Raw genomic sequence first — 22,878 nt, forward strand, 5'->3', positions numbered from 1 at the left:
TTGTTCTGTTAAGCTACAAGAAAGTAACTGAAGGAGATTATCCTAAGTAAATATTATGTAGCTTAAGCGTGATTGTTCATAGTTAAGGTGATTAACTACCCACGTGATACTTAATTAATGGGTTTTACTGATTTATTCCCTTCCTTAGTCCTGTTAATTCCTAACTCCAGGGAAATATCCCCACCTGGGGAAACAACCTTTCTCGGAGAGGTGACCTTGGTTAAAACATATAGCGCTAAGAAGGGAAGCAAACATATTAAGAACAGTATGCCATATACGACAGGTCCCTTGAAACATATGCTGTGCAGATGTTTCTTCCCTGCAGTGACTGTGTCAAGCAGCAAGGATGGACTGGCTCCCGGCACTCCTCCTTTACTGCTTACTTCTTAACTGCTTCTTATGCCTGTGTTGGCTGGGCCCTCCACTTCTCCCAGGGGTCTGGAGGGTACAGGACCTAATGCTGAGTTTCCAAACTCTTCTCCATCAACATTCTCTCCCAGGGTGAGCTCACCCAGCTCATCTGGAATGTATGGACATAGACCCTGCGTTATTCTTCCCTGCTGGGAACAGTGCCTGGCACAGCATAGGCACACAGTAGAGTTGGGTAAACTCACAAATGAGTGAATAAGTTTCTCTCATTTTTTCCAATGCTTCATAGTTAACTTTTTAAGGAAATGCCATATAACTCAATTTGGCTGCGGCATGGACACATGAAAGGAAGTCATAGGAGCTAAAGCTGAAAACACTGGTTGTCCCCACATCATGTGAAAATAATCTAGCTAACAAATGTCAGGAAGGGAGAGAGAGAGAGAGAGAGAGAGAGAGAGGTGACTGGTAGTGCCTGTGGTGTGCTAAATTCCTTATCTGTTAAAAGGGAACACAATATACACAGTTGTTGATATCGATAAATCAAAACTAGAAAGAAGACTATATTACGCAAAACTATAAAATAAGTTGTAAAAGAGTTAAAATGGGAACTGTAAACATTGGTTGCTATTGTTAATTGAGATTAGGAGAGACTTTACATTTTTATTTTATACTAGAGGCTCAGTGCACAAAAATCATGCATGATGGGGGCGGGGGGGGTGGTCCCTTTAGCCCAGCCAGCACCCTCTCCAATCCAGGACCCCACGGGGGATGTCTGACTGCCGGTTAAGACCCATCCCGGAGATCGGGCCTGCACCGGAAGTCGGATATCCCTCTCATAACTCTAAACTGCTGGCTCCTAATCACTCACCTGCCTGCTTGCCTGGACGCCCCTACCTGTCCCCCACTGGTAGCCAGGTCATACCTAACTGCCTTCTCCCCGCCAGCCTGGTTACTTCTAACTGCCCCCCGCCCCCATCAGCCTGGTCATACCTTACTGCCCCCACCCTGCTAGCCTGGTCACCCTCAACTGCCCCCCCGGCCTAGTAACCCCTCTCTGCTCCCCCGCCAGCCTAATTGCTCCCAACTGCTCCCCCGGCAGGCTTGGTTGCCCCAAACTTCACCCCCCGCCACCCTGGTCACCTCCAACTGCCCCCTCTGCCGGCCTGGTCCCCCCTAACTGCCTTCCCCTGCTGGCCTGGTCACCCCCAACGGCCCTCCCCTCCACCAGCCTTGTCACCCCATGCCCCTGCTGTTCATTTGTTTGGTCGTCCCTCACTAACCCCCCTCCAGCCTTGTCCCTCCACACAGCCTGCATGTTCAATCGTTTGGTCATCCCTCACTAATCCCCCTCCGGCCTGGTCACCCCACACAGAGTGCTTGTTCAGTAGTTTGGTCATTGCTCACTAATCCCCCTGCCAACCTGGTCACCCCACGCACCCTGCTTATTCAGTCATTTGGTCGTCCATCACTAACACCCCTGCCAGCCTGGTCATAGGCAGCCATCTTTGTGAGGGCCTGAGGGTCAATTTGAATATTAACTCTTTATTATATAGAATACTCTTGTGTCCTCTGAAATAAACTAATGTGCATACATTACTCCTGGGAGTAAATGGAAACAAATCAGATGAGCCAGGCCACGCAGGGCCCTGAATATCAAGCAAACTCTTCTTTAGCTATGGAAAAGCTCACATTGCCTATTGGATGGGCTTCCTGAATTCACCCAAAGCGGGCAGTGACAGGCTCCAATTCAAACATTCCTCACAGGACAGGGACCAGATAGGGTAAGATGAAGGGAGGAAGAGATAAGTCATTGGAATCAGGGCAAGAGAGAAACATCTCATGAGGCCCTTGTCTCTCATCTCCAGAATCTCATTTGCCAGTGCCCCTTGTGCAGGAAATCACAGTGGCTGCCCAGCATCTTGATAAGCCTCTTTTTATCATCAGGTTCCACCCTTGCTACTGCAGACACCTCCTATCCAGAGTTAGGAGAGCATTCTCTGGTGTTCGGCACTCCCTGGAAAGCTCTTTTTCTACTCACCACCTTCAACTAGAAGATGGTGCTCAGGTAAGAGTCAGCTCAGAACTATCTTCTCTCAAAGACAGCTTTGTTTTCTCCCTCTTAGTCCACATGGTCACGACTGCTTCTTGGGGAGGAGCGTGCAAGGAGCCATGGGCACTCATGAAGGAGAGTCCAGAGACATGAAGCTCCCTCAGGGAAGCTATGGGTGCTGGTAGCTTAGGCTGTGAGGAATCCAGGTCCTTTCTGCTTCACAGACATTGTTTTCAAACCTGAATTGTTGTTAATAACCTCAGATTTCACACATTATTTTGCTGTTCTACCAGTTTGTTTGCTATATGTAGGTATCTTTCTATCCCAGCCCAAAACACAAGGCACAAACAAATAGGCAATGGAGGAGAGTTTAATAAAAAGACTGTGTAGAAAGGATGAAAGGGATGAAACACCTGAAGATTAGTCATAATAGGGAGCTATTGCCCTTGCGGATCCTGAAGTAAAGGGAAAGATAAGTTTCCAGAACACAGGGAGGGCTGTGGCTGTAGCAGTGGTGGTCACTATAACCAAAAAAAGGGCCAAACACACAGGAGCTATCTCCTTAGGTAGAGTAACACCACCATGGCAAACTCACAGCCTGACAGCAGAAAGGAGGGAGTTAAAACCTCAATCACCCTCCTCCTGTTCTCCAATCATCTGTCAATGTCACCCTTTCCTGAGAGCAACCAGGAGCCAGAGGGAAAAGGAGCCCAGTGGTGAGACTGAGTTGTGTCCTCCCAGAATGTAGCAGAGGGTAGAGAAACTGGAAATGAAATTTGACATCAAATGAAGAGAATCCGTTTTTCTTATAGCCTCTTCTTAGTTGCTTTTCCTGGGACTTTTTCTCGCTCACTGTGATTAGATCAACTTGTTATTAAATCTCATTTGTTTGATCTGTTGGCACCCCCCTATTGGGTGTCACATATTAAAAATAATATCTCTCATCATAAATGCCTTGAGAATGGAATGTATGTTATTTTTCAAGGTTGTTGTATAGAAATATTTTTAAGAATTTAAATTTATGATTTTGGTAGCTCTAGAGAGTAATATATGAGAAGTTACTAGAACTGAACTGGACTTCAAGGTATGAGGCACTGGTACTCTCAAATCACTGCTCCCCAGCCCTAGAGAAATGACTTCATTCTCATGCCAGGCTACCAAACTCATCAGCATTCCATCCAGTCAAAGAGGGGAAGGAAAGCACAACCTAAAATTGGTTACATCACTTGTGCTCACCTCCCATTGGCTACCACCTGGTCACATGGTGCCATCAAACAGGAATGGAAACTAGGATTAGAATCCATTTTCTCATCTAAAACTCTCAGAAGTATAATGTGAGTGAGAAGGAAATAGGTATTTAGACCAACTAGCATTTTCTGCACCCCTGAAGCTCTCTCATGTTCTGAACTCAATGAAGATTTTATTCAGGTGCTGATCCCATAACCAGGCAGAGAACAGTGGTAAAGCCACAGGCTGGGCTCCAGGAGGCCAGGGCTGGCATTGGACCTGCTGTTCACCCTGTGATCTCAGGGAAATCCTTTGGCTCTTTCAGCCTCAGCTTCTTCCTGAGTTAAAGGATGCTATTATAGCAGATGGTCTCTAAAGGACATGTACTCAATGCCGAGGATACAATAGTGAACAACAACCAAGAAAAAGAGACAAAACCCAGAGAAATCTAGTCATCATTATTGAGTTATGAGTCTAAAAAGGGAGACAAGCCCTAGCAGGTTTGACTCAGTGGTTATACCAGCAACTACAGACTCAAGGGTAGCAGGTAAGATTCTCCTGGGTGAGCCTGCTCTGGCTGAACCAGGCAAGAATTGACTGATTGGGTCTGTCCAGAGGCAAGAAGGAACTCTTGGAATCTCCAAATTTGCCTATTCTACCATAATAAAACACACAAATTAGTTCCCATTTTAGATTTGTCCCTAAGAGTTACTTGCTTCCTGCCCCACTACCCCCCATGTGCACTGTACACACCACCCTGGTAGTGGGGCTGCAGAGCAGGGGAAGGGCAAAGACTCTGACACAGATCTGTGGGTTCAGATCAAGGCTCTTCAACTTGTGCACATGAGAACTGGAGCATGTCATTCAACCTCCTTGTTCTTATCTTTTCCTATATGCCAGCTGGGAGTAAACATAGTACTGGCCTCATAGGGCTATTTGGAGGATTGAAAGAGATAATACCATGTAAGCACTCATCAACTGCTACTCTTCACCTATGTGTGAGTTGATTTATGTTCCTCGTCTAAATTCTGCAGGAGCTTATCCCTTTTTATCCAAAGCCCTTTGTAAAATAGAATTAAGCACTTTTTAACTCCACCACCACCACCAGAATTCTCTTACACAAATGCTTTGATCTGCAAAGAAATCTCTACTGCAAATCACATGTAGGTACAATGAGTGGGTTTCCTATTACACCTATCATAGGAAAACCAGTTAATAATGCCCCTTCTGTATTTCTGTCGCAATTACCTCTATTCAAACCCTTGGCCACCTCTCTCTCTCCTTCCCAAAATGGCTTCTTTCTCCTCTAAAATGCAGAGAAATTCAATTAAGTCCTGAATCCTCTCCCACCTGCAAGGATGTGTCTGCAGGCATAAAGAAATATTTCTGAATACAAAAGCGCTTCTCACAGAATGAATAATTAGAAATGAAATTTTCTTTTTGTTACATATGTGTGTTTTGGTGGTGGAGTTAAAAGTGCTGACTTCTGTTTTACATTTAATATTCTTCATTCAACAAAGTTTTATATTATATTAAATCCAAATTTCCTTCTTTCCTTGGGCTCCTCATTGGTTCTTTTATTCATTAATTCATTTGTGGCTTAAAATTTTATTGACAGCCCCATGGTTTTCACACATAGACTTAGGCCCTGGGCACACAACAATGGGAAGAGTAATCACTGTCTATCCTCATAGAGATGACACACTGGGACATTTCTAATGCAAGAGCTTTGGGTGTCCTCACTCTGTCCTAACAAGGGGTCTCATTCCCTTGATGAACCAGTCATAACCTCCTTTCTCCCTCCTGGGTAGACCACTTTCAGTCACTGAGATTCCCCTGGGGCTTCTAACAGCCTGCTGTCAAACAAAGCCACTCTCCCAGAGCACAAGTACTGGGGAACTCAGGACCCTGCTGTCATCCACAGGACCTGTGCAGACTCTTCTCCTCCTGCCTCCAGGGCATATGTCATGGGCTGGATGGTGAGCGCAGAGGTTGGACATAGATGGTCCCTGTTGCAGTAGAAACAGCCCAGGCTCTAAGATTCAGAGAGAACTGGGTTTAAATTCAGGATCAAGGACTCCAAGACTGTGTGGTTCAGAAAGAACCTTAATCTCTGGAAGCCTCCATTTGCCACAGACTGGGTGGCCATGAGGGTCAGTGGTCACAGAGCAGGTGCTCAAGTCTTGTTTTGTTCCCAGGCCCACAACTGAAGCGTTTCTGAGCACGGATATGAATGTCACAGCCTGGGAGACCAACCTCACAACAACCAATGGAAGTGATCAGGCCATTTATCAACATTATACAGAGTCCATAATCTTGCAATTACTGAGAGTCGTCATAGCCCTGGTGGGGCTGGCAGGGAACGCGGTGGTGCTCTGGCTGCTGGGCTTCCACATTCGCAGGAACGCCTTCTCTGTCTACATCCTCAACCTGGCAGGAGCCGACTTCCTCTTCCTCTGCTGCCAGATTATACTTTCCCTGTGTTTAATTTTCTACTTCGGTTTGGTCCCCAGTAAATTCTACACATTTATCATCGCTGTGTCAGTGTTTGCCTACATCTCAGGCCTGAGCTTTCTCAGCGCCATCAGCACAGAGCGCTGCCTGTCTATCCTGTGGCCCATCTGGTACCGCTTCCACCGCCCCAGACACCTGTCAACTATCACATGTGCCCTGCTGTGGTCCCTGTCCCTGCTGCTGAGTATCCTGGAAAAAAATTTCTCTTGGAGTCTCCTGGATTTTTTCAGCCCCTCCGTGTGTCGGGTATTTGACATCATCGCTGCGGCATGGCTGGTTTTGTTATTTGTGCTTCTCTCTGGGTCCAGCCTGGCCCTGATGACCAGACTGCTGTGTGGCTCCTACCGGGTGCCGCCAACCAGGCTCTACGTGACCCTCGTGCTCACGGTGCTGGTCTTCCTCCTCTGTGGCCTGCCCTTCGGCATCACCTTTCATGTCCTATTCTGGACTTCAAATGATAATAATTCCTTCTTTGATCTTTCCATGATGGTAGTACTTCTGTCCTGTGTCAACAGCTGTGCCAACCCCATCATTTACTTCTTCGTTGGCTCCTTCAGGCAGCAATGGTGGAAACAGAGACATACCCTGAGACTGGTTCTCCAGAGGGCTCTGCAGGACACTCCTGAGGTGGATGAACCTGGAGAAAGCCTTCGTAGGGAAACCCTGGCCATGTCGGGAAGCAGTCTGGGGCAATGATGAGAGCCTCTGTCCTGATCAGTCTGGAGTAACTTTGAGACTCACTGCTGCCCTGCCAGGCTTGGAAAGTATCTAGTCTTCTCTCAGCCTCAGCCTCAGAATGTGTCAGTGATTCCTCAATCTCTTCAAATAGGTTGTTTTGAACCTGGCTGTTGTTTCTCTCAGAGAAAGCATTAGTCTGAACATTATACCTTTACATCATTCTTGACATTACCAATAAATTTCTCATGTGATCTGAATTTCTTTGTTTTTTAATGCTTTTTCTCTACAATCTTAATTGCAACAGAAAGAATCCCTGTCCAAATCAGACAAATCCAGGTCCGAAGTCCTGGTTCTGCAGCACACCTCTCCAAGCCTCAGTTAATTCATCTGCAAAATATGGTGAGATCATCTGCTCATAAGATCATAGTGGGAAATAAATAAGAAAATGGATGAAAAGCACTCAGCCAGGTCCCAAATATGACTAAATATTTTATAAACATCAGCGGTTAATACAGGTGAAGCCTCTAGTATACTATTGGCTTCTGAGGTAATATTTAAGAAGTTTAAAAAAAAAGAGCCCCTGTCCAAAACCATAAAGAGTCATTCAGAAATTGTTCTACCTGATTGGATAGAAAATGAATATTCCCTGTTTCTCTCAGACTATAGGATCTTTAGATTCATGCTTAGTGCTGTGGTTGGGGCATTCTACAGGTTAAAAGCTTGAATAAATGAGTTGGCCTACCTCTAATCTCATTGGGTTGTCTGGGTTTAGGGAAAAAAAAAACATCCTTAGATAAGCACAGTCCAAGAAATTGGGCCTGTGAAAGGCCCTGTGGTAGCATTTGTCCACAGACAAATCTTCTCTGCCTGGATCTGGCACAGCATAGGCACACAGTAGAGTTAGGAAAACACAGAAATGAGTGAATAAGTTTCTCTTATTGTTTCAAATGCTTCATAGTTAACTTTTTGAGGAAATGCCATGTAACTCAATTTGGCTGTGGCATGGGCACATGAAAGGAAGTCATAGGAGCTAAAGCTGAAAACACTGGTTGTCCCCACATCATGTGAAAATTATCTAGCTAACAAATGTCCTGGGGAGAGAGAGAGGTGACTGGTAGTGCCTGTGGTGTGCTAAATTCTTTATCTGTTAAAAGGGAACACAATTTACACAGGTGTTGATATCAATAAGTCTAAACTAGAAGGAGGTTTCATTACACAAAGCTATAATATAACTTGTAAAAGAGTTAAAATAGGAACTGTAAACATTGGTTGCTATTGGTGATTGAGATTAGGAGAGTCTTTACATTTTTATTTTCCATACTCTTGTGTCCTCTGAAATAAACTAATGTGCATACATTACTCCTGGGAGTACATGGAAACAGATTAGATGAGCCAGACCATGCAGGGCACTGAATGCCCAGCAAACTCTTCTTTAGATATGCAAGCTCACATTGCCTGTTGGGTGGGCTTCCTGCACACGCCCACAGTGGGCAGTGACAAGCTCCAGTTCCAACATTCCTCACTGGAGGGGGACCACATGGGGTAAGATGGAGTGATGAAGAGATAAATCATTGAACTCAGGACAAATGAGAAGCATCTCGTGATGCCCTTGTCTCACATCTCTAGAATCTCATTTGCCAGTGCTCCTTGTGCAGGAAGTCATCAAGGCTGCCCAGCATCTTGATAACCCTCTCTTGGACACCAGATTCCACTCCTGCTCCTGAAGACACCTCCTATCCAGGGGTAGGAGAGCATTCTCTGGTGCTCAGCACTCCCTGGAAAGCTCCTCTTCTTCTACTCCCCACCTTCAACTGGAAGATGGTGCTCAGGTAAGAGTCGGCTGAGAACTATCTTCTTTCAAAGGCAGTTTTGTTTTCTCCCTCTTAGTCCACATGGTTACGACTGCATCTTGGGGTGGAGCGTGCAAGGAGCTATGGGCACCCATGAAGGAGAGTCCAGAGATATGAAGCTCCCTCAGGGAAGCTGTGGGTGCTGGTAGCTTAGGCTGTGAGGGACCCAGGTTCTTTCTGCTTCACAGACATTGTTTCAAACCTGAATTGTTAATAACCTCAGCTTGCAAACATTAGCTTACTGTTCCATGGATTTGTTTGTTTGTTATGTTTGTATCTTTCTTGTTCCAGCATAAAACACAGAGCACAAACTAATGAGTAATTGAAGAAAGTTTAATAAAGGGAATATGTACAAAGGGGTGAGCAGGAGTAAGTGAAATTGATGAAGATGGAGAGCCCCTAAAGATAAGTCATAATAGGGAGCTACTGCTGAAGGGTAAAGGGAAAGATAAGTTACCAGAACACAGCGAGGGCTATGGCTGTAGCGGTGGTCATCATTTTGACCATAAGAAAGGCAACCAAACCGGGGCTATGTCCTTAGGTAGAGTAACACAACCGTGGCCAACTCACAGCCTGAAATCAGAGAGCCAGGGAGTTGAAACCTGCCCTCCTCCTGCCCTCCAACCAACTGCCAGTGTCTCCTTCCTGAGAGCAACCAGGAGACAGAGGAAAAGGGGTCCATTGGTGAGGGAAAGAGACCTCTCTTTCAGGATGCAGAGGAAGGTAGTGAAGCTGGAAATGAGATTTGATGTCAAATGAAGTAAACCTATCTCTTCTTATCGTCTGCCAATAGTTGGTTTTCCTGGCCTCTCTCTCTCTCTCTTTTTCTCACTCTCTTTCTCCCTCCCTCTCTCTATGTTTGGGATCAATGAGATCAATTTCTCATTGTATCTCCTCAGTTTGTTTGTTTGACTCTGCGCACCTCTCTATTGGGTGTCACTTTTTGGAATAATCTCTCACTATCATAAAAAATGCCTTGATAATAAAATGTAGTTTGTTTGGTGTGTGTTTTTTAAAGTGGGAGTACACTGCTAATGATAAGTATTTTGTATTTATTATTTTGGCTGCTCTAGGAAGAAATCCATTATAAGAGTGAATTGAACTGTGTCCCACTAGACACACCACTGTTCAGGAGAAAAGTATTTCCTGTACACATAGAGATGACACACTTGGTCATTTCCAGCACAAGAGAACGACAGGTCATACTCATACCTCTTATAGCAAGAGATTGTGTTCCATTTATAACCCAAAATCACAATTTTCTTTCTGGAGGATGGACATTCTCAGTCACTGAGATAGCCCAGAGGTCATGGCTGGGACTTCCAACTTTGAGTCCTTGAAAGATAATCTCAGTTGCGGGACAGAAGCAATGGTGAGCTCCGAGTCCTGCTGTCATCCCACATTACCTGTGGAGACTATGCTCCTCCTGCCTCCGGAAGACATGACATGGTCTCCGACTATGAGTGGAGGTATTGGACTACAGGCTATTCCCATGTTAGAAGAAGGTCCATGTTGCATAGAGAGAGGCCCGAATCTAGAGCCAGAGAGAACTTGATTTGAATCCAGATTCCAAGGCCTGATCGCCCCCAACTGCCCTGCCCTGCAGGCCTGGTCACCCCCAACTTCCCTGACCTGCCGGCCTGATGACCCCTAACTGCCCCCCCCCCCCCCCGCCACTGCTAGCCTGATCGCCCCTCACTGCTTCTGCGTGCTGGCCTGGTCACCCCTAACTGCCCCCTGCTGCTGGCTAGGTCATCCCCAACTGCCCCCTCCCTGTCGGCCTGGTCACTCCTAACTGAACCCCCCCATCCCTGCCAGCCTGGTCACCCCTTACTGCCCCCCTGCTAGCCTGGTTGCCCCCAACTGCCCCACCACCAGCTTAGTCACCCCTCACTTCTTCCCCCTCCCCCGCCAGCCTAATCGCTCCCAACTGCCCTGTCTGCCAACCTGGTTGCCCCCGACTGCACTTCCCCTGCCACCCTGGTCGCCCCCAACTGCCCCCCTCTGCCGGCCTGGTCACCTTCAACTTCCCCCCAACCCCCGCCGACCTGGTCACCCCATGCCCATGCTGTTCAGTTGTTTGGTCGTCCCTCACTAAACCCCCTCTGGCATGGATGCCCCACACAGCCTGCTTGTTCAGTTGTTTTGTCATCCCTCATTAAACCCCCTGCCAGCCTGGTCGTAAGGAGCCATCTTGTGAGGGTGTGAGGGTCAATTTGCATATTACTTCTTTATTATATAGGATTTTTTTGCTTTCTACAGTTTATAGTGTGCTTTACATATTTAGTTGCTTTTTTAATCTTTAAATTCCTTATTAGTTAAGGAATTACAAATGTGTAAATGTGTCCTCATTCCCCCCTCCCATTAACCCCCAACCTCCCCCCACCCCCCCCCCCACTCATGCTCTCATTCCCCTGTTGCCCATGTCCATTGGTTTGGCTTATATACATGCATACAAGTCCTTTGGTTGATCTCTTTCCCTTACCCCCACCCTCCCCTACTTTCCCTCTGGGGGTTTATAGTCTGATTGCTGTTTCTCTGTCTTTGGATCTGTATTCTTATATCCTCTGAAATAAACTAATGTGCATACATTACTCCTGGGAGTAAATGGAAACAAATCAGATGAGCCTGGCCATGCAGAGCTCTGAATGTCAAGCAAACTCTCCTTTAGCTATGGAAAAGCTCACATTGTCTGTTGAGTGGGCTTCCTGAATTCACCCAAAGTGGGCAGTGACAGACTCCAGTTCAAACATTCCTCACAGGAGGGGGACCAGACAAGGTAAGATGGAGTGAGGAAGAGATAAGTCATTGGACTTAGGGCAAGTGAGAAACATCTCATGAGGCCCTTGTCTCACATCTCCAGAATCTCACTTGCCAGTGCCCCTTGGGCAGGAAGTCACAGTGGCTGCCCAGCATCTTGATAAGCCTCTTTTTATCATCAGGTTCCACCCTTGCTACTGCAGACACCTCCTACCCAGGAGTAGAAGAGCATTCTCTGGTGTTTGGCACTCTGTGGAAAGCTCCTCTTTTTCTACTCACCACCTTCAACTAGAAGATGGTGCTCTGGTAAGAGTCAGCTCAAAACTACCTTCTCTCAAAGGCAATTTTTTTGTTTTCTCCCTCTTAGTCCACATGGTCATGACTGTGTCTTGGGGTGGAGCATGCAAGGAGCCATGGGCACCCATGAAGGAGAGTCCAGAGACATGAAGCTCCCTCAGGGAAGCTGTGGGTGCTGGTAGCTTAGGCTGTGAGGAATCCAGGTCCTTTCTGCTTCACAGACATTGTTTTTAAACCTGAATTGTTGTTAATAACCTCAGATTTCACACAGTACTTTGCTGTTCTATGAGTTTGTTTGTTATGTGCAGGTATCTTTCTATCCCAGCCAAAAACACAAGGCACAAAGAAATAGGCAATTGAAGAGAGTTTAATAAAAAGACTGTAGAAAGGGTGAGCAGGATGAGACACCTAAAGATAAGTCATAATAGGGAGCTATTGCCCTTGCACATCCTGAAATGTAAAGGGAAAGATAAGTTTCCAGAACACAGGGAGGGCTGTGGCTGTAGCAGTGGTCGTCACTATGACCGAAAAAAAAAAGGCCAACAGACAGGAGCTATCTCCTTAATTAGAGTAACACCAACATGGCAAATTCACAACCTGACAACAGAGAGGCAGGGAGTTAAAACCTCAATCACCCTCCTCCTGTTCTCCAATCAGCTGTCAGTGTCACCCTTTCCTGAGAACAACCAGGAGCCAGAGGGAAAGGGGGCCAGTGGTGAGGCAAAGAGATGTGTCCTCCCAGGATGCAGCGGAGGGTAGAGAAGCTGGAAATGAAATTTGACGTCAAATGAAGAGAATCCATTTTTCTTATAGCCACTTCTTAGTTGCTTTTCTTGGGACTTTTTCTCTCTCTAGTTACATCAACTTGTTATGACATCTCATTAATTTGATCTGTTGGCACCCCCTACTGGGTGTCACATCTTAAAAATAATATCTCTCATCATGCATGCCTTGAGGATGGAATGTATGTTATTTTTCAAGGTGGCTGTATAAAAATATTTTTAAGAATTTTAATTTTTGATTTTGGTAGTCCTAGAAAGTAATGTATAAGAGATTATTAGAACTTGGCTGGTGATTTCAAGGCATCAGACACCTGTGCTGTTTCAAATCACTGCTCCCAAGCCCTAGAGAGGTGACTTCATTCTCATGCAGGGCTCCCAGACTCGTCAACATTCCATCCAGAGGAGAAGAGTGGAAGGAGAGGCACAACCTCAAATGGGTTACATCACTTGTGCTCACCTCCCATTGGCTACCACCTGGTCACATGGTGCCATCAAGCATGAATGGAAACTGGGATTATAATCCATTTTCTGGTCTAAAACTCTCAGAATTATTATGTGAGAGAGAAGGAAATGAATATTTAGACCAATTAGCATTTCTACACCCTGAAGCTCTCTCACGTTCTGAGTTCACATGAAGAATTTACTCAGGTGCTGATCCCACAATGAGGTAGAGAACAGTGGTAAAGCCTCAGGCTGGGCTCCAGGAGACCAGGGCTGGCATTGGACCTGCTGTTCACCCTGTGATCTCAGGGAAATCCTTTGGCTCTTACAGCCTCAGCTTCTTCCTGAGTTAAAGGATGATATTATAGCACATGGTCTCTAAGAAACATGTGCTCGATGTGGAGGATACAATAGTGAACAACAAGAAAAAAAGGCAAAATCCAGACAGATCTAGTCATCATTACTGAGTTTTCAGTTTAAAAAGGGAGACAAACCCTGGCAGGTTTGACTCAGAAGCTAGAGCAGCAGCCCACAGACTGAAGGGTAGCAGGTTCAATTCTACTGGGTGAGCCTGTGCTGGCTGAACCAGGCATGACTCCACTGATTGGGTCTGTCCAGAGGGAAGAAGGAGCTCCTGGAATCTCTGATCTGTTCTCAGGTGGATTCCACCCACTTCTTCTTCCACACTGGATAAGCTTCACGTCCTTGTTATTTATAAAATTTCCCTACTCTAGTTTAATAAAACACACTAGTGAGCTGCCATTTTAGATTTGTCCCTGAGAGTTCTTTGCTTCTTGTCCCACCATTCCCCATCTGTACTGCACACACCACCCTGATAGTGGGGCTGCAGGCAGGGGAAGGCCGAACACTCTGACACAGACCTGTGGGATCAGATCTAGGATCTTCCACTTGTGCATGTGAGAACTGGAGCATGTCATTCAACCTTCTTATGCTTCTCTTTTCTTATAACAGATGAAAGTAATCATAATACTGGCCTCATAGGGCTATTTGGAGGATTAAAAGAGGTAATACCATGTAAGCACTCATTTGCTGCTACTCTTCACCTATGTGTGAGTTGGTTTCTGTTTCTCTCCCTAATTCTGCAAGAGCTTATCACTTTTCATCCAAAGACCTTTGTAAAATAGAAGTACGCACTTCCTAACTCCACCATCACCACGAGAATTATTTTACACAAATGCTTTGATCTGCAAAAAAAATCTGTACTCCAAATCACATGGATTGACGATAAATGACTTTTATATTACACACTAGAGGCCTGGTACATGAAAATCTTGTACAGACGGGTCCGTCAGCCTGGCCTGCACTCTCTCCAATATGGGACCCCTCGAGGAATGTTGGACTGATGATTTAGGTGGGATGGGGCCTAAAATGGCAGTTGGACATCCCTCTTTCAATCCAGGACTGCTGGTTCCTAATCGCTTGCCTGCCTGCCAGACTGATCGCCACCTAACCACTCCCCTGCCAGCCTGATGGCCCCTAACTGCCCTCCTCTGCAGGCCTGATCGTCCCTAACCGCCTCTGCCTCAGTCCCCACCACTGTGGCTTTGTCTGGAAGGAAGTCTGATGTATAGAAGATGTCCGGTCTCCTGGTCTTATTAGCATATTACCCTTTTATTAGTAGAGAGTAGTGGCCCAATGCATGAAATTCATGCATGTGGGAAGGTGTCCCTCAGCCTGGCCTGCACCCTCTCCAATCTGGGACCCCTCAGGGATGGCCAACTGCAGGGGGATGGCTAAACCAGCAGTCGGACATCCCTCTCACAATCTGGGACCACTGGCTCTTAACCTCTCACCTGCCTGCCTGCTTAATCACCTTAACCACTCTGCCTGCCAGCCTGATAGGCCCCAACTGCCCTGCCCCTGCTGGCATGCTCATCCCCCAAAGCCCCTCTTGCTGGCCTGATCTTCCCCAAATGCCCACCATGCTGGCCTGCTCACCCCCAACTGCCCCCTTTGCCAGCCTGCTTGCCCCCAAATGCCCCCCCACCAGCCTGCTCACTCACAACTGTCCCCCCTGTGGGCCTCCTCATCTCTAACTGCCCCCCCTGCGAGCCTGCTCACCCCTAACTGCCCCCCTGCAAGCCTGCTCACCCCCAATTGCCCTCCCCTCCTGGCCTGATCACCCATAACCACCTCTGCCTCAGCTCTGCCACCATGACTTTGTCTGGAAGGACATCCAGAAGGTCTCCTGGTCTAATTAGCATATTACCCTTTTATTACAGTATTGAAAATCACTTAATAACCCCACTTTCCATATTTATTTCTCTACTACCTCTATTCTAACCCTTGACAACCTCTCTCTCTCCTTCACAAATGGGCTTCTTTTGTCTCTAAAATACAGAGAAATTTAATTCAGTCCTGAATCCTCTCCCACCTAGATAGGAGGTGTCAGCAGGCATAAAAAGAGTCTTTCAGACACACAAGAGCTTTTTGCAGAATGAATACTTAGAAATGAAATTTTCTTTTTGTTACATATGTGTTTTTTGGTGGTGGAGTTAAAAGTGCTGACTTCTGTTTTACATTTAAAATTCTTCATTTAAAAAATTTTCATATTATACTAGCGGCACAGTGAATGAAATTCATGCATGGGGGGGAGGTGTCCCTCAGCCCAGCCTGTACCCTGGGACCCCTCAAGGGATGTCTGACTGCCTGTTTAGGCCCAATCCTGTTGGGATTGGGCCTAAATGGGCAGTTGGACATGCCTCTCACAATCCAGGACTGCTGGCTCCCAACTGCTCGCCTGCTTGCCTGCCTGATTGCCCCTGACCACTCCCCTGCCAGCCTGATCAATGCCTAACTGCTTCCCTGCTGGCCCGATTGCTCCTAACTGCCCTCCCCTGCCAGCCTGGTCACTCCTAACTGTCCTCCCTTGGCAGCCTGGTCACCACTAACTGTCCTCCCTTGCAGGCCTGGTTACCCCCAACTGCCCTCCCTTTCAGGCTTGGGTCCCCCCACAACTGTCCTCCCCTGCAGGCTTGGTTCCCCCAACTGCCCTCCCCTGCAGGCTTGGTTCCCCCCAACTGCCCTCCCTTTCAGGCCTGCCCCCCCCCCCCCACAACTGTGCTCCCCTGCAGGCTTGGTTCCCCCAACTGCCCTCCCCTACAGGGTTGGTCCCCCCCACGGCACTCCCCTGGGTGCCTGATTGCCCACAACTGCCCTCCCCTGCCAGCCATCTTGTGGCCACATGGAGGCAGCCATCATTGACCACATGGGGGTGGCCATCATGTGTATTGTAGTGATGGTCAATTTACATATTACTCTTTTATTAGGTAGGATTACATTCAATTTCCTTCTTTCCTTGGGCTACTCATTGGTTCTTTCATTAATTCATTCATTTGTGGATTAAAATTTTATTCACAGCCCCATTGTGGTCCCACACAGACTTAGGCCCTGGGGACACAACAGTGGGAAGAGTAATCACAGTCTATCCTCATAGACATGACACACTGGGACATTTCTAATGCAAGAGCTTTGGGGGTCCTCACTCTGTCCTAACAAGGGCTCTCATTCCCTTCATGAGCCTAAGTCATAACCTCCTTTCTCCCTCCTGGGTAGACCACTCTCAGTCACTGAGATTGCCCCGGGGATCTGACAGCCTGCTGTCAAACAAAGCCACTCTCCCAGAGCACAAGTACTGGGGAACTCAGGACCCTGCTGTCATCCACAGGACCTGTGCAGACTCTTCTCCTCCTGCCTCCAGGGCACATGTCATGGGCTGGATGGTGAGTGCAGAGGTTGGACATAGAGGGTCCATGTTGCAGTAGAAACAGCCCAGGCTCTAAGATTCAGAGAGAACTGGGTTTAAATTCAGGATCAAGGACTCCAAGACTGTGTGGTTCAGAAAGAATCTTATTCTCTGGAAGCCTCCATTCTCCACAGAGAGTTTGGCCATGAGGGTCAGTGGTTATAGAGCAGGTGCTCAAGTCTTGTTTTGTTCCCAGGCCCACAACTGAAGTGCTTATGAACATGGATATGATTGTAACACCCTGGGAGACCGACCTCACAACAACCAATGACAGTGATGAATATTATACAGAGAACATAATCCTGGAATTACTGAAAGTCTTCTTGGCCCTGGTGGGGCTGCCAGGGAACGGGGTAGTGCTCTGGCTCCTGGGCTTCCGCATGCGCAGGAACGCCTTCTCTGTCTACATCCTCAACCTGGCGGGGGCTGACTTCCTCTTCCTCTGCTACCAATTTATGCATAGTCTAGTTTTACTTTTTGACTTTGATTTTGCCGTTGGAGTAATTAGGACATTTCTCTCGCCTGTGTCAAACTTTGCCTACATCTCAGGCCTGAGCTTTCTCAGTGCCATCAGCACGGAGCGTTGCATGTCTGTCCTGTGGCCCATCTGGTACCGCTGCCGCCGCCCCAGACACATGTCCGCCATCATGTGTGCCCTGCTGTGGGCCCTGTCCCTGCTGCTGAGCATGCTGGAAGGGAACTACTGTGGCTTCCTAGTGAGGAACATGCATCATGTTTGGTGCCCAGTGTTGGATTTTATCACTGTGTCATGGCTGGTTTTGTTATTTGTGCTTCTCTCTGGGTCCAGCCTGGCCCTAATGACCAGACTGCTGTGTGGCTCCCACCGGGTGCCGCCCACCAGGCTCTATGTGACCGTCATGCTCACAATGCTGGTCTTCCTCCTCTGTGGCCTGCCCTTCGGCATCCACTGGTTCCTCTTATACTGGTTTGATGCCTTCCCTCATCTTGACCAGTTTGTAGTATCCCTGTCCTGTGTCAACAGCTGTGCCAACCCCATCATTTACTTCTTCGTTGGCTCCTTCAGGCAGCGATGGTGGAAGCGGAGACACACCCTGAGGCTGGTTCTCCAGAGGGCTCTGCAGGACACTCCTGAGGTGGATGAACCTGGAGAGAGCCTTCGTAGGGAAACCCTGGACATGTCGGGAAGCAGTCTGGGGCAGGGATGAGAGCATCTGTCCTGATCAGTATGGAATAACTTTGAGACTCACTGCTGCCCTGCCAGGCTTGGAAAGTATCTAGTCTTCTCTCAGCCTCAGCCTCAGAATGTGTCAGTGATGCCCCAATCTCTTCAAATAGGTTGTTTTTAATATGGCTGTTCTAATTTTTCTCAGAGAAAGCATTAGTCTGAACATTATACCTCTCCATCGTCCTTGACATTACCAATAAATTTCTCATGTAATCTTCTGAATTTATTTATTGAATGATTTTTCTTGACAATTTTCATTGCAACAGAAAGAATTCCTCTCTGAATCAGACAAATCCAGGTCTGAAGTCCTGGTTCTGCAGCTCTCCTCTCCAAGCCTCCATTAATTCATTGTAAAATATGGTGAAATCACCTGCTCATAGAATCATAGTGGGGAATAAATTAGAAAACAGGTGAAAAGGACTCAGCCAGGTGTCAAATATGACTAAATATTTCATAAACATCAGTGGTTAATACATTTGAAGCCTCTAATATATTGTTGACTTCTGAGGTAATATTTAATAAGTTAAAAAAAAAAGAATCCCTGTGCAAAACCATAAATAGTCATTCAGAAATTGTTCTACCTGATTGGATAGAAAATGAAGATTCCCTATGTTTCTCTCAGACTATAGGTCCTTTACATCAGTGCTTAGTGCTGTGGTTGGGGGCCTTCTACAGGGTAAAAGCTTGAATAAATGAGTTGGCCTACCTCTAATCTCATTGGGTTGTCTGGGTTTAGGGAAAATGATATCTTTTGATAAGCACAGTCCAAGAAATTGGGCCTGTGAAAGGCCCTCTGGTAGCATTTGTCCACAACATCTTCTCTGCCCGGATCACTGCCTGGCACAGTATAGCACACAGTATTAGTAGAGTTGGGTAAACACAGAAATGAGTGAATAAGTTTCTCTCACTGTTTCCAATGTTTCATAGTTAACTTTTTGAGGAAATGCTATATAACTCAATTTGGCTGCAGCATGAGCACATGAAAGGAAGTTATAGGAACTAAAGCTGAAAACACTGGTTGTCCCCACATCATGTGAAAGAAATCTAGCTAACAAATGTCCTGGGGAGAGAGAGAGGCACAAGTAGTGCACGTGGTGTGCTAATTCTTTATCTGCTGAAAGGGAACACAGTTTACAGTTGTTGATATTGATAAGTCACAACTAGAAAGGAAGTTTCATTACGCAAAGCTATAATATAACTTGTAAAAGAGTTAAAATGGGAACTGTAAACATTGGTTGCTATTGGTGATTGAGATTAGGAGAGACTTTACATTTTTATTTTGTATACTCTTGTGTCCTCTGAAATAAACTAATGTCCATTCATTAATCCATGGAGTAAATGGAAATAGATCAGGTGATCCAGGCCATGCAAAACCCTGAATGCCAAGCAAACTATTATTTAGCTATGCAAGTTGGCATTGCCTGTTGGGTGGGCTGCCTGCACACACCCACAGTGGGCAGTGACAGGCTCCAGTTCAAATATTCCTCACTGGAGGGGGACCACATGGGGTAAATTGGACAGAGGAACAGATAAGTCATTGCACTCCGGGCAAATGAGAAGCATCTCTTGAGGCCCTTGTCTCACATCTACAGAATCTCATTTGCCAGTGCCCCTTGGGCAGGAAGTCACAGGGGCTGCCCAGCATCTTGATAAGCCTCTCTTGGTCATCAGGTTCCACTCCTGCTCCTGCAGACACCTCCTATCCAGGGGTAGGAGAGCATTCTATGGTGTTTGGCACTCCCTGAAAAGCTCCTTTTTCTACTCACCACCTTCAACTAGAAGATGGTGCTCAGGTAAGAGTCAGCTCAGAACTATATTCTCTCAAAGGCAGTTTTGTTTTCTCCCTCTTAGTCCACATGGTTACGACTGCATCTTGGGGTGGAGCATGCAAGGAGCCATGGACACCCATGAAGGAGAGTCCAGAGATATGAACCTCTTTCAGGGAAGCTTTGGGTGCTGGTAGCTTAGGCTGTGAGGGACCCAGGTCCTTTCTGCTTCACAGACATTGTTTTCAAACCTGAATTGTTGTTAATAACCTCAGCTTGCACACATTAGCTTACTGTTCCATGGATTTGTTTGTTTGTTATGTTTGTATCTTTCTTGTTCCAGCATAAAACACAGAGCACAAACTAATGAGTAGTTGAAGAGACTTTAATAAAGGGAATATGTACAAAGGGGTGAGCAGGAGTAAGGGAAATTGATTAAGATGGAGAGGCCCCTAAAGCTAAGTCATAATAGGGAGCTACTGCTGAAGGGTAAAGGGAAAGATAAGTTACCAGAACACAGCGAGGCTATGGCTGTAGTGGTGGTTGTCATTTTGACCATAATAAAGGCAACCAGACAGGGGCTATGTCCTTAGGTAGAGTAACACCACCATGGCCAACTCACAGCCTGACATTAGAGAGCCAGGGAGTTGAAACTTGCCCTCCAACCAACTGCCAGTGTCTCCTTCCTGAGAGCAATTAGGACACTGAGGGAAAGGGGTCCAGTGGTGAGGGAAAGGGACCTGTCTCCCAGGATGCAGAGGAGGGTAGAGAAGCTGCAAATGAGATTTGATGTCAAATGAAGAAACCCATCTCTTCTTATCGTCTCCCAGTAGTTGGTTTTCCTGGCCTCTCTCTCTCTCTGTTTCTCTCTGTTTCTCCCTCTCTCTCTCTCTCTCTCTCTCTCTCTCTCAGATCAATAAGATCAATTTCTCATTGTATCTCTTCAGTTTGTTTGTTTGACTCTGTGCATCTATTGGGTGTCACTTTTTGGAATAATCTCTCACTATCATCATAAATGCCTTGATAATAAACTTGATAATAAAATGTAGTTTGGTGTTTGTTTTTTTAAGTGGGAGTACATTATTAACAATAAGTATTTTATCATTATTATTTTGGCTGCTCTAGGAAGAAATCCATTATAAGAGTGAATTAAATTGTGTCCCACTAGACACACCACTGTTCAGGAGGAAAGTACTTCCTGTCCTCATAGAGATGACACACTCAGCCATTTCCAATACAAGGATAGGTCATGCTCATACCCCTCATAGCAAGAGAGTGTATTCCATTTATCTTATCATAAAGAACCCAAAATCACGATCTTCTTTCTGGAGGATGGATATTCTCAGACACTGAGAAAACCAAGAGGTCATGGCTGGGACTTTCAACTTTGAGCCCTTGAAAGGAAATCTCAGTCACAGGACAGAAGCAATGGTGAGCTCCGAGTCCTGCTGTCATCCCACATTACCTGTCGAGACTATGCTCCTCCTGCCTCCGGAAGACATGACATGGTCTCCGACTATGAGTGGAGGTATTTGGACTACAGACTATTCCCATGTCAGAAGAAGGTCCATGTTGGGTAGAGAGAGCCTGACTCTAGAGTCAAAGAGAACTGGATTTGAATCCAGGTTCCAGGACTCCAAGGCAGTGAAGCCTTTGGTATCATAATCTCTGTAACACAGACAGTAATTCCCAGGTAGCAGGGTGCCCATGAGACTCACTGGTCATGCACCAGGTGCTCACGTCTTGTTTCTGTTCCAGTGGCACCAGTGGAGGCTTCCAGAGCATGAATCCATCTGTCGCAGTCTGGAGCAGCGAATTCACATCAATGAGTGGAAGAGAAGAAGCTTTCAACATAGAGTTCCTAATCCTGGAATTACTGACAGCCATAGTGGCCCTGGTGGGGCTGGAAGTGAACGCGGTGGTGCTCTGGCTCCACACCTTCAAATGCGCAGGAATGCCTTCTCCATCTACATCCTCAACCTGGCAGGAGCCAACTTACTCTTACTCTGCTCTTATAGATGCCCTGGAGACACTCATCAGGAACTTCTACCTCATCTCTATATTCATCCCACACTTTTTCATGACTGTGGCTGTCTTTGCCTATACTTCAGGGCTGAGCTTTCTCAGTGTCATTAACACAGAGGGTTGCCTGTCTATCCAGTGGCCCATCTGGTACCACAGTCACCGCTGCAGACACCTGTCAGCCCTCACATGTGCTCTGCTCTGGGCCCTTCCCCTGCTGCTGAGCATCCTGTAAAGGAACTACTCTGGCCCCCTGAGTAGAGATATACATCATGTTTGCTATCCAGTGATGGATTTCATCAATGTGGCATGGCTGATTTTGTTATTTGTGCTTCTCTCTGGGTCTAGCCTGGCCCTGATGATCTGACTGCTGTGTGGCTCTCAGCGGGTGCAGCTGACCAGGCTCTACGTGACCTTCGTGCTCATAGTGCTGGTCTTCCTCTTCTGTGGCCTGCCCTTCAGCATCAACTGGTTCCTCTTACACTGTTATCAAAAAGATTTCGATGCTTTCGTTCCTCATTCCTTGGCGGCAATTCTCCTGTCCCGTGTGAACAGCTGTGCCAACCCCATTATTTACTTTCTTCGTTGGCTCCTTCAGGCAGCAATGGTGGAAGCGGAGACACACCCTGAGGCTGGTTCTCCAGAGGGCTCTGCAGGACACTCCTGAGGTGGATGAACCTGGAGAAAGCCTTTCTGGGGAAACCCTGGACATGTTGGAAAGTCTAGTGTCCTGATTCAGAGTCTTCCTTTGTTCAGACAGATGTGACTTTGAAAGCCATCTTTATCCCTCTCTTTTGGTTGGTTTTCTTACCGTGTTTGCCCTCTGGGCCCCTGAATTAAAACAACCCTATATAATAAGAGAGGAATATGCTAATTAGACATTACACCCTGAAGCGTAACAACCAAGCGCATCACCAGATCATGGATCACCAGGAGGGTGGGCCAGCGAGGTACAAGAGGGCTGTGGAAAGCTATAAGAGGAGGCAGGGCAGCAAGCTATTGGGGGGGGGGGGGGCGGGAGGGGGCGGGGGGAAGAATAGGAGGGCAGGGCAGCGGGCTGATAGCTACAGGAGGACAGCAGCAACCTACTGGCTACAAGCAGGTTGCAGAGAGCTACAGGACTAGGCAGGGCAGGAAGCAACCAGGAGG

At 46.8% G+C, this 22,878-nt stretch overlaps 2 protein-coding genes and 1 pseudogene across 2 annotated transcripts; all 3 read left to right on the top strand.

Moving 5' to 3' along the window:
• Window positions 1-5,608: 5,608 nt before the first annotated feature.
• On the top strand, window positions 5,609-6,856 carry LOC139018010 (mas-related G-protein coupled receptor member X2-like). Its single transcript, XM_070426647.1, has 2 exons — window positions 5,609-5,625; window positions 5,845-6,856. The coding sequence occupies exons 1-2, from the start codon at window positions 5,609-5,611 to the stop codon at window positions 6,854-6,856; spliced, it is 1,029 nt and encodes a 342-aa protein (XP_070282748.1).
• A 9,838-nt stretch (window positions 6,857-16,694) lies between these two features.
• Window positions 16,695-18,119, top strand: LOC139018011 (mas-related G-protein coupled receptor member X2-like). The gene is made up of 2 exons (XM_070426648.1): window positions 16,695-16,711; window positions 16,931-18,119. Exons 1-2 carry the CDS (start codon window positions 16,695-16,697, stop codon window positions 17,919-17,921), a joined length of 1,008 nt encoding a protein of 335 aa, XP_070282749.1. The 3' UTR covers window positions 17,922-18,119.
• A 3,371-nt stretch (window positions 18,120-21,490) lies between these two features.
• On the top strand, window positions 21,491-22,653 carry LOC139018012 (mas-related G-protein coupled receptor member X2-like; annotated as a pseudogene).
• Window positions 22,654-22,878: the final 225 nt, after the last annotated feature.

Source organism: Myotis yumanensis, unplaced genomic scaffold (assembly GCF_028538775.1).
Source record: "Myotis yumanensis isolate MYYU_CA2020_CCGP unplaced genomic scaffold, mMyoYum1.0.hap1 SCAF_10, whole genome shotgun sequence".
Taxonomy (NCBI): Eukaryota; Metazoa; Chordata; class Mammalia; order Chiroptera; family Vespertilionidae; genus Myotis; species Myotis yumanensis.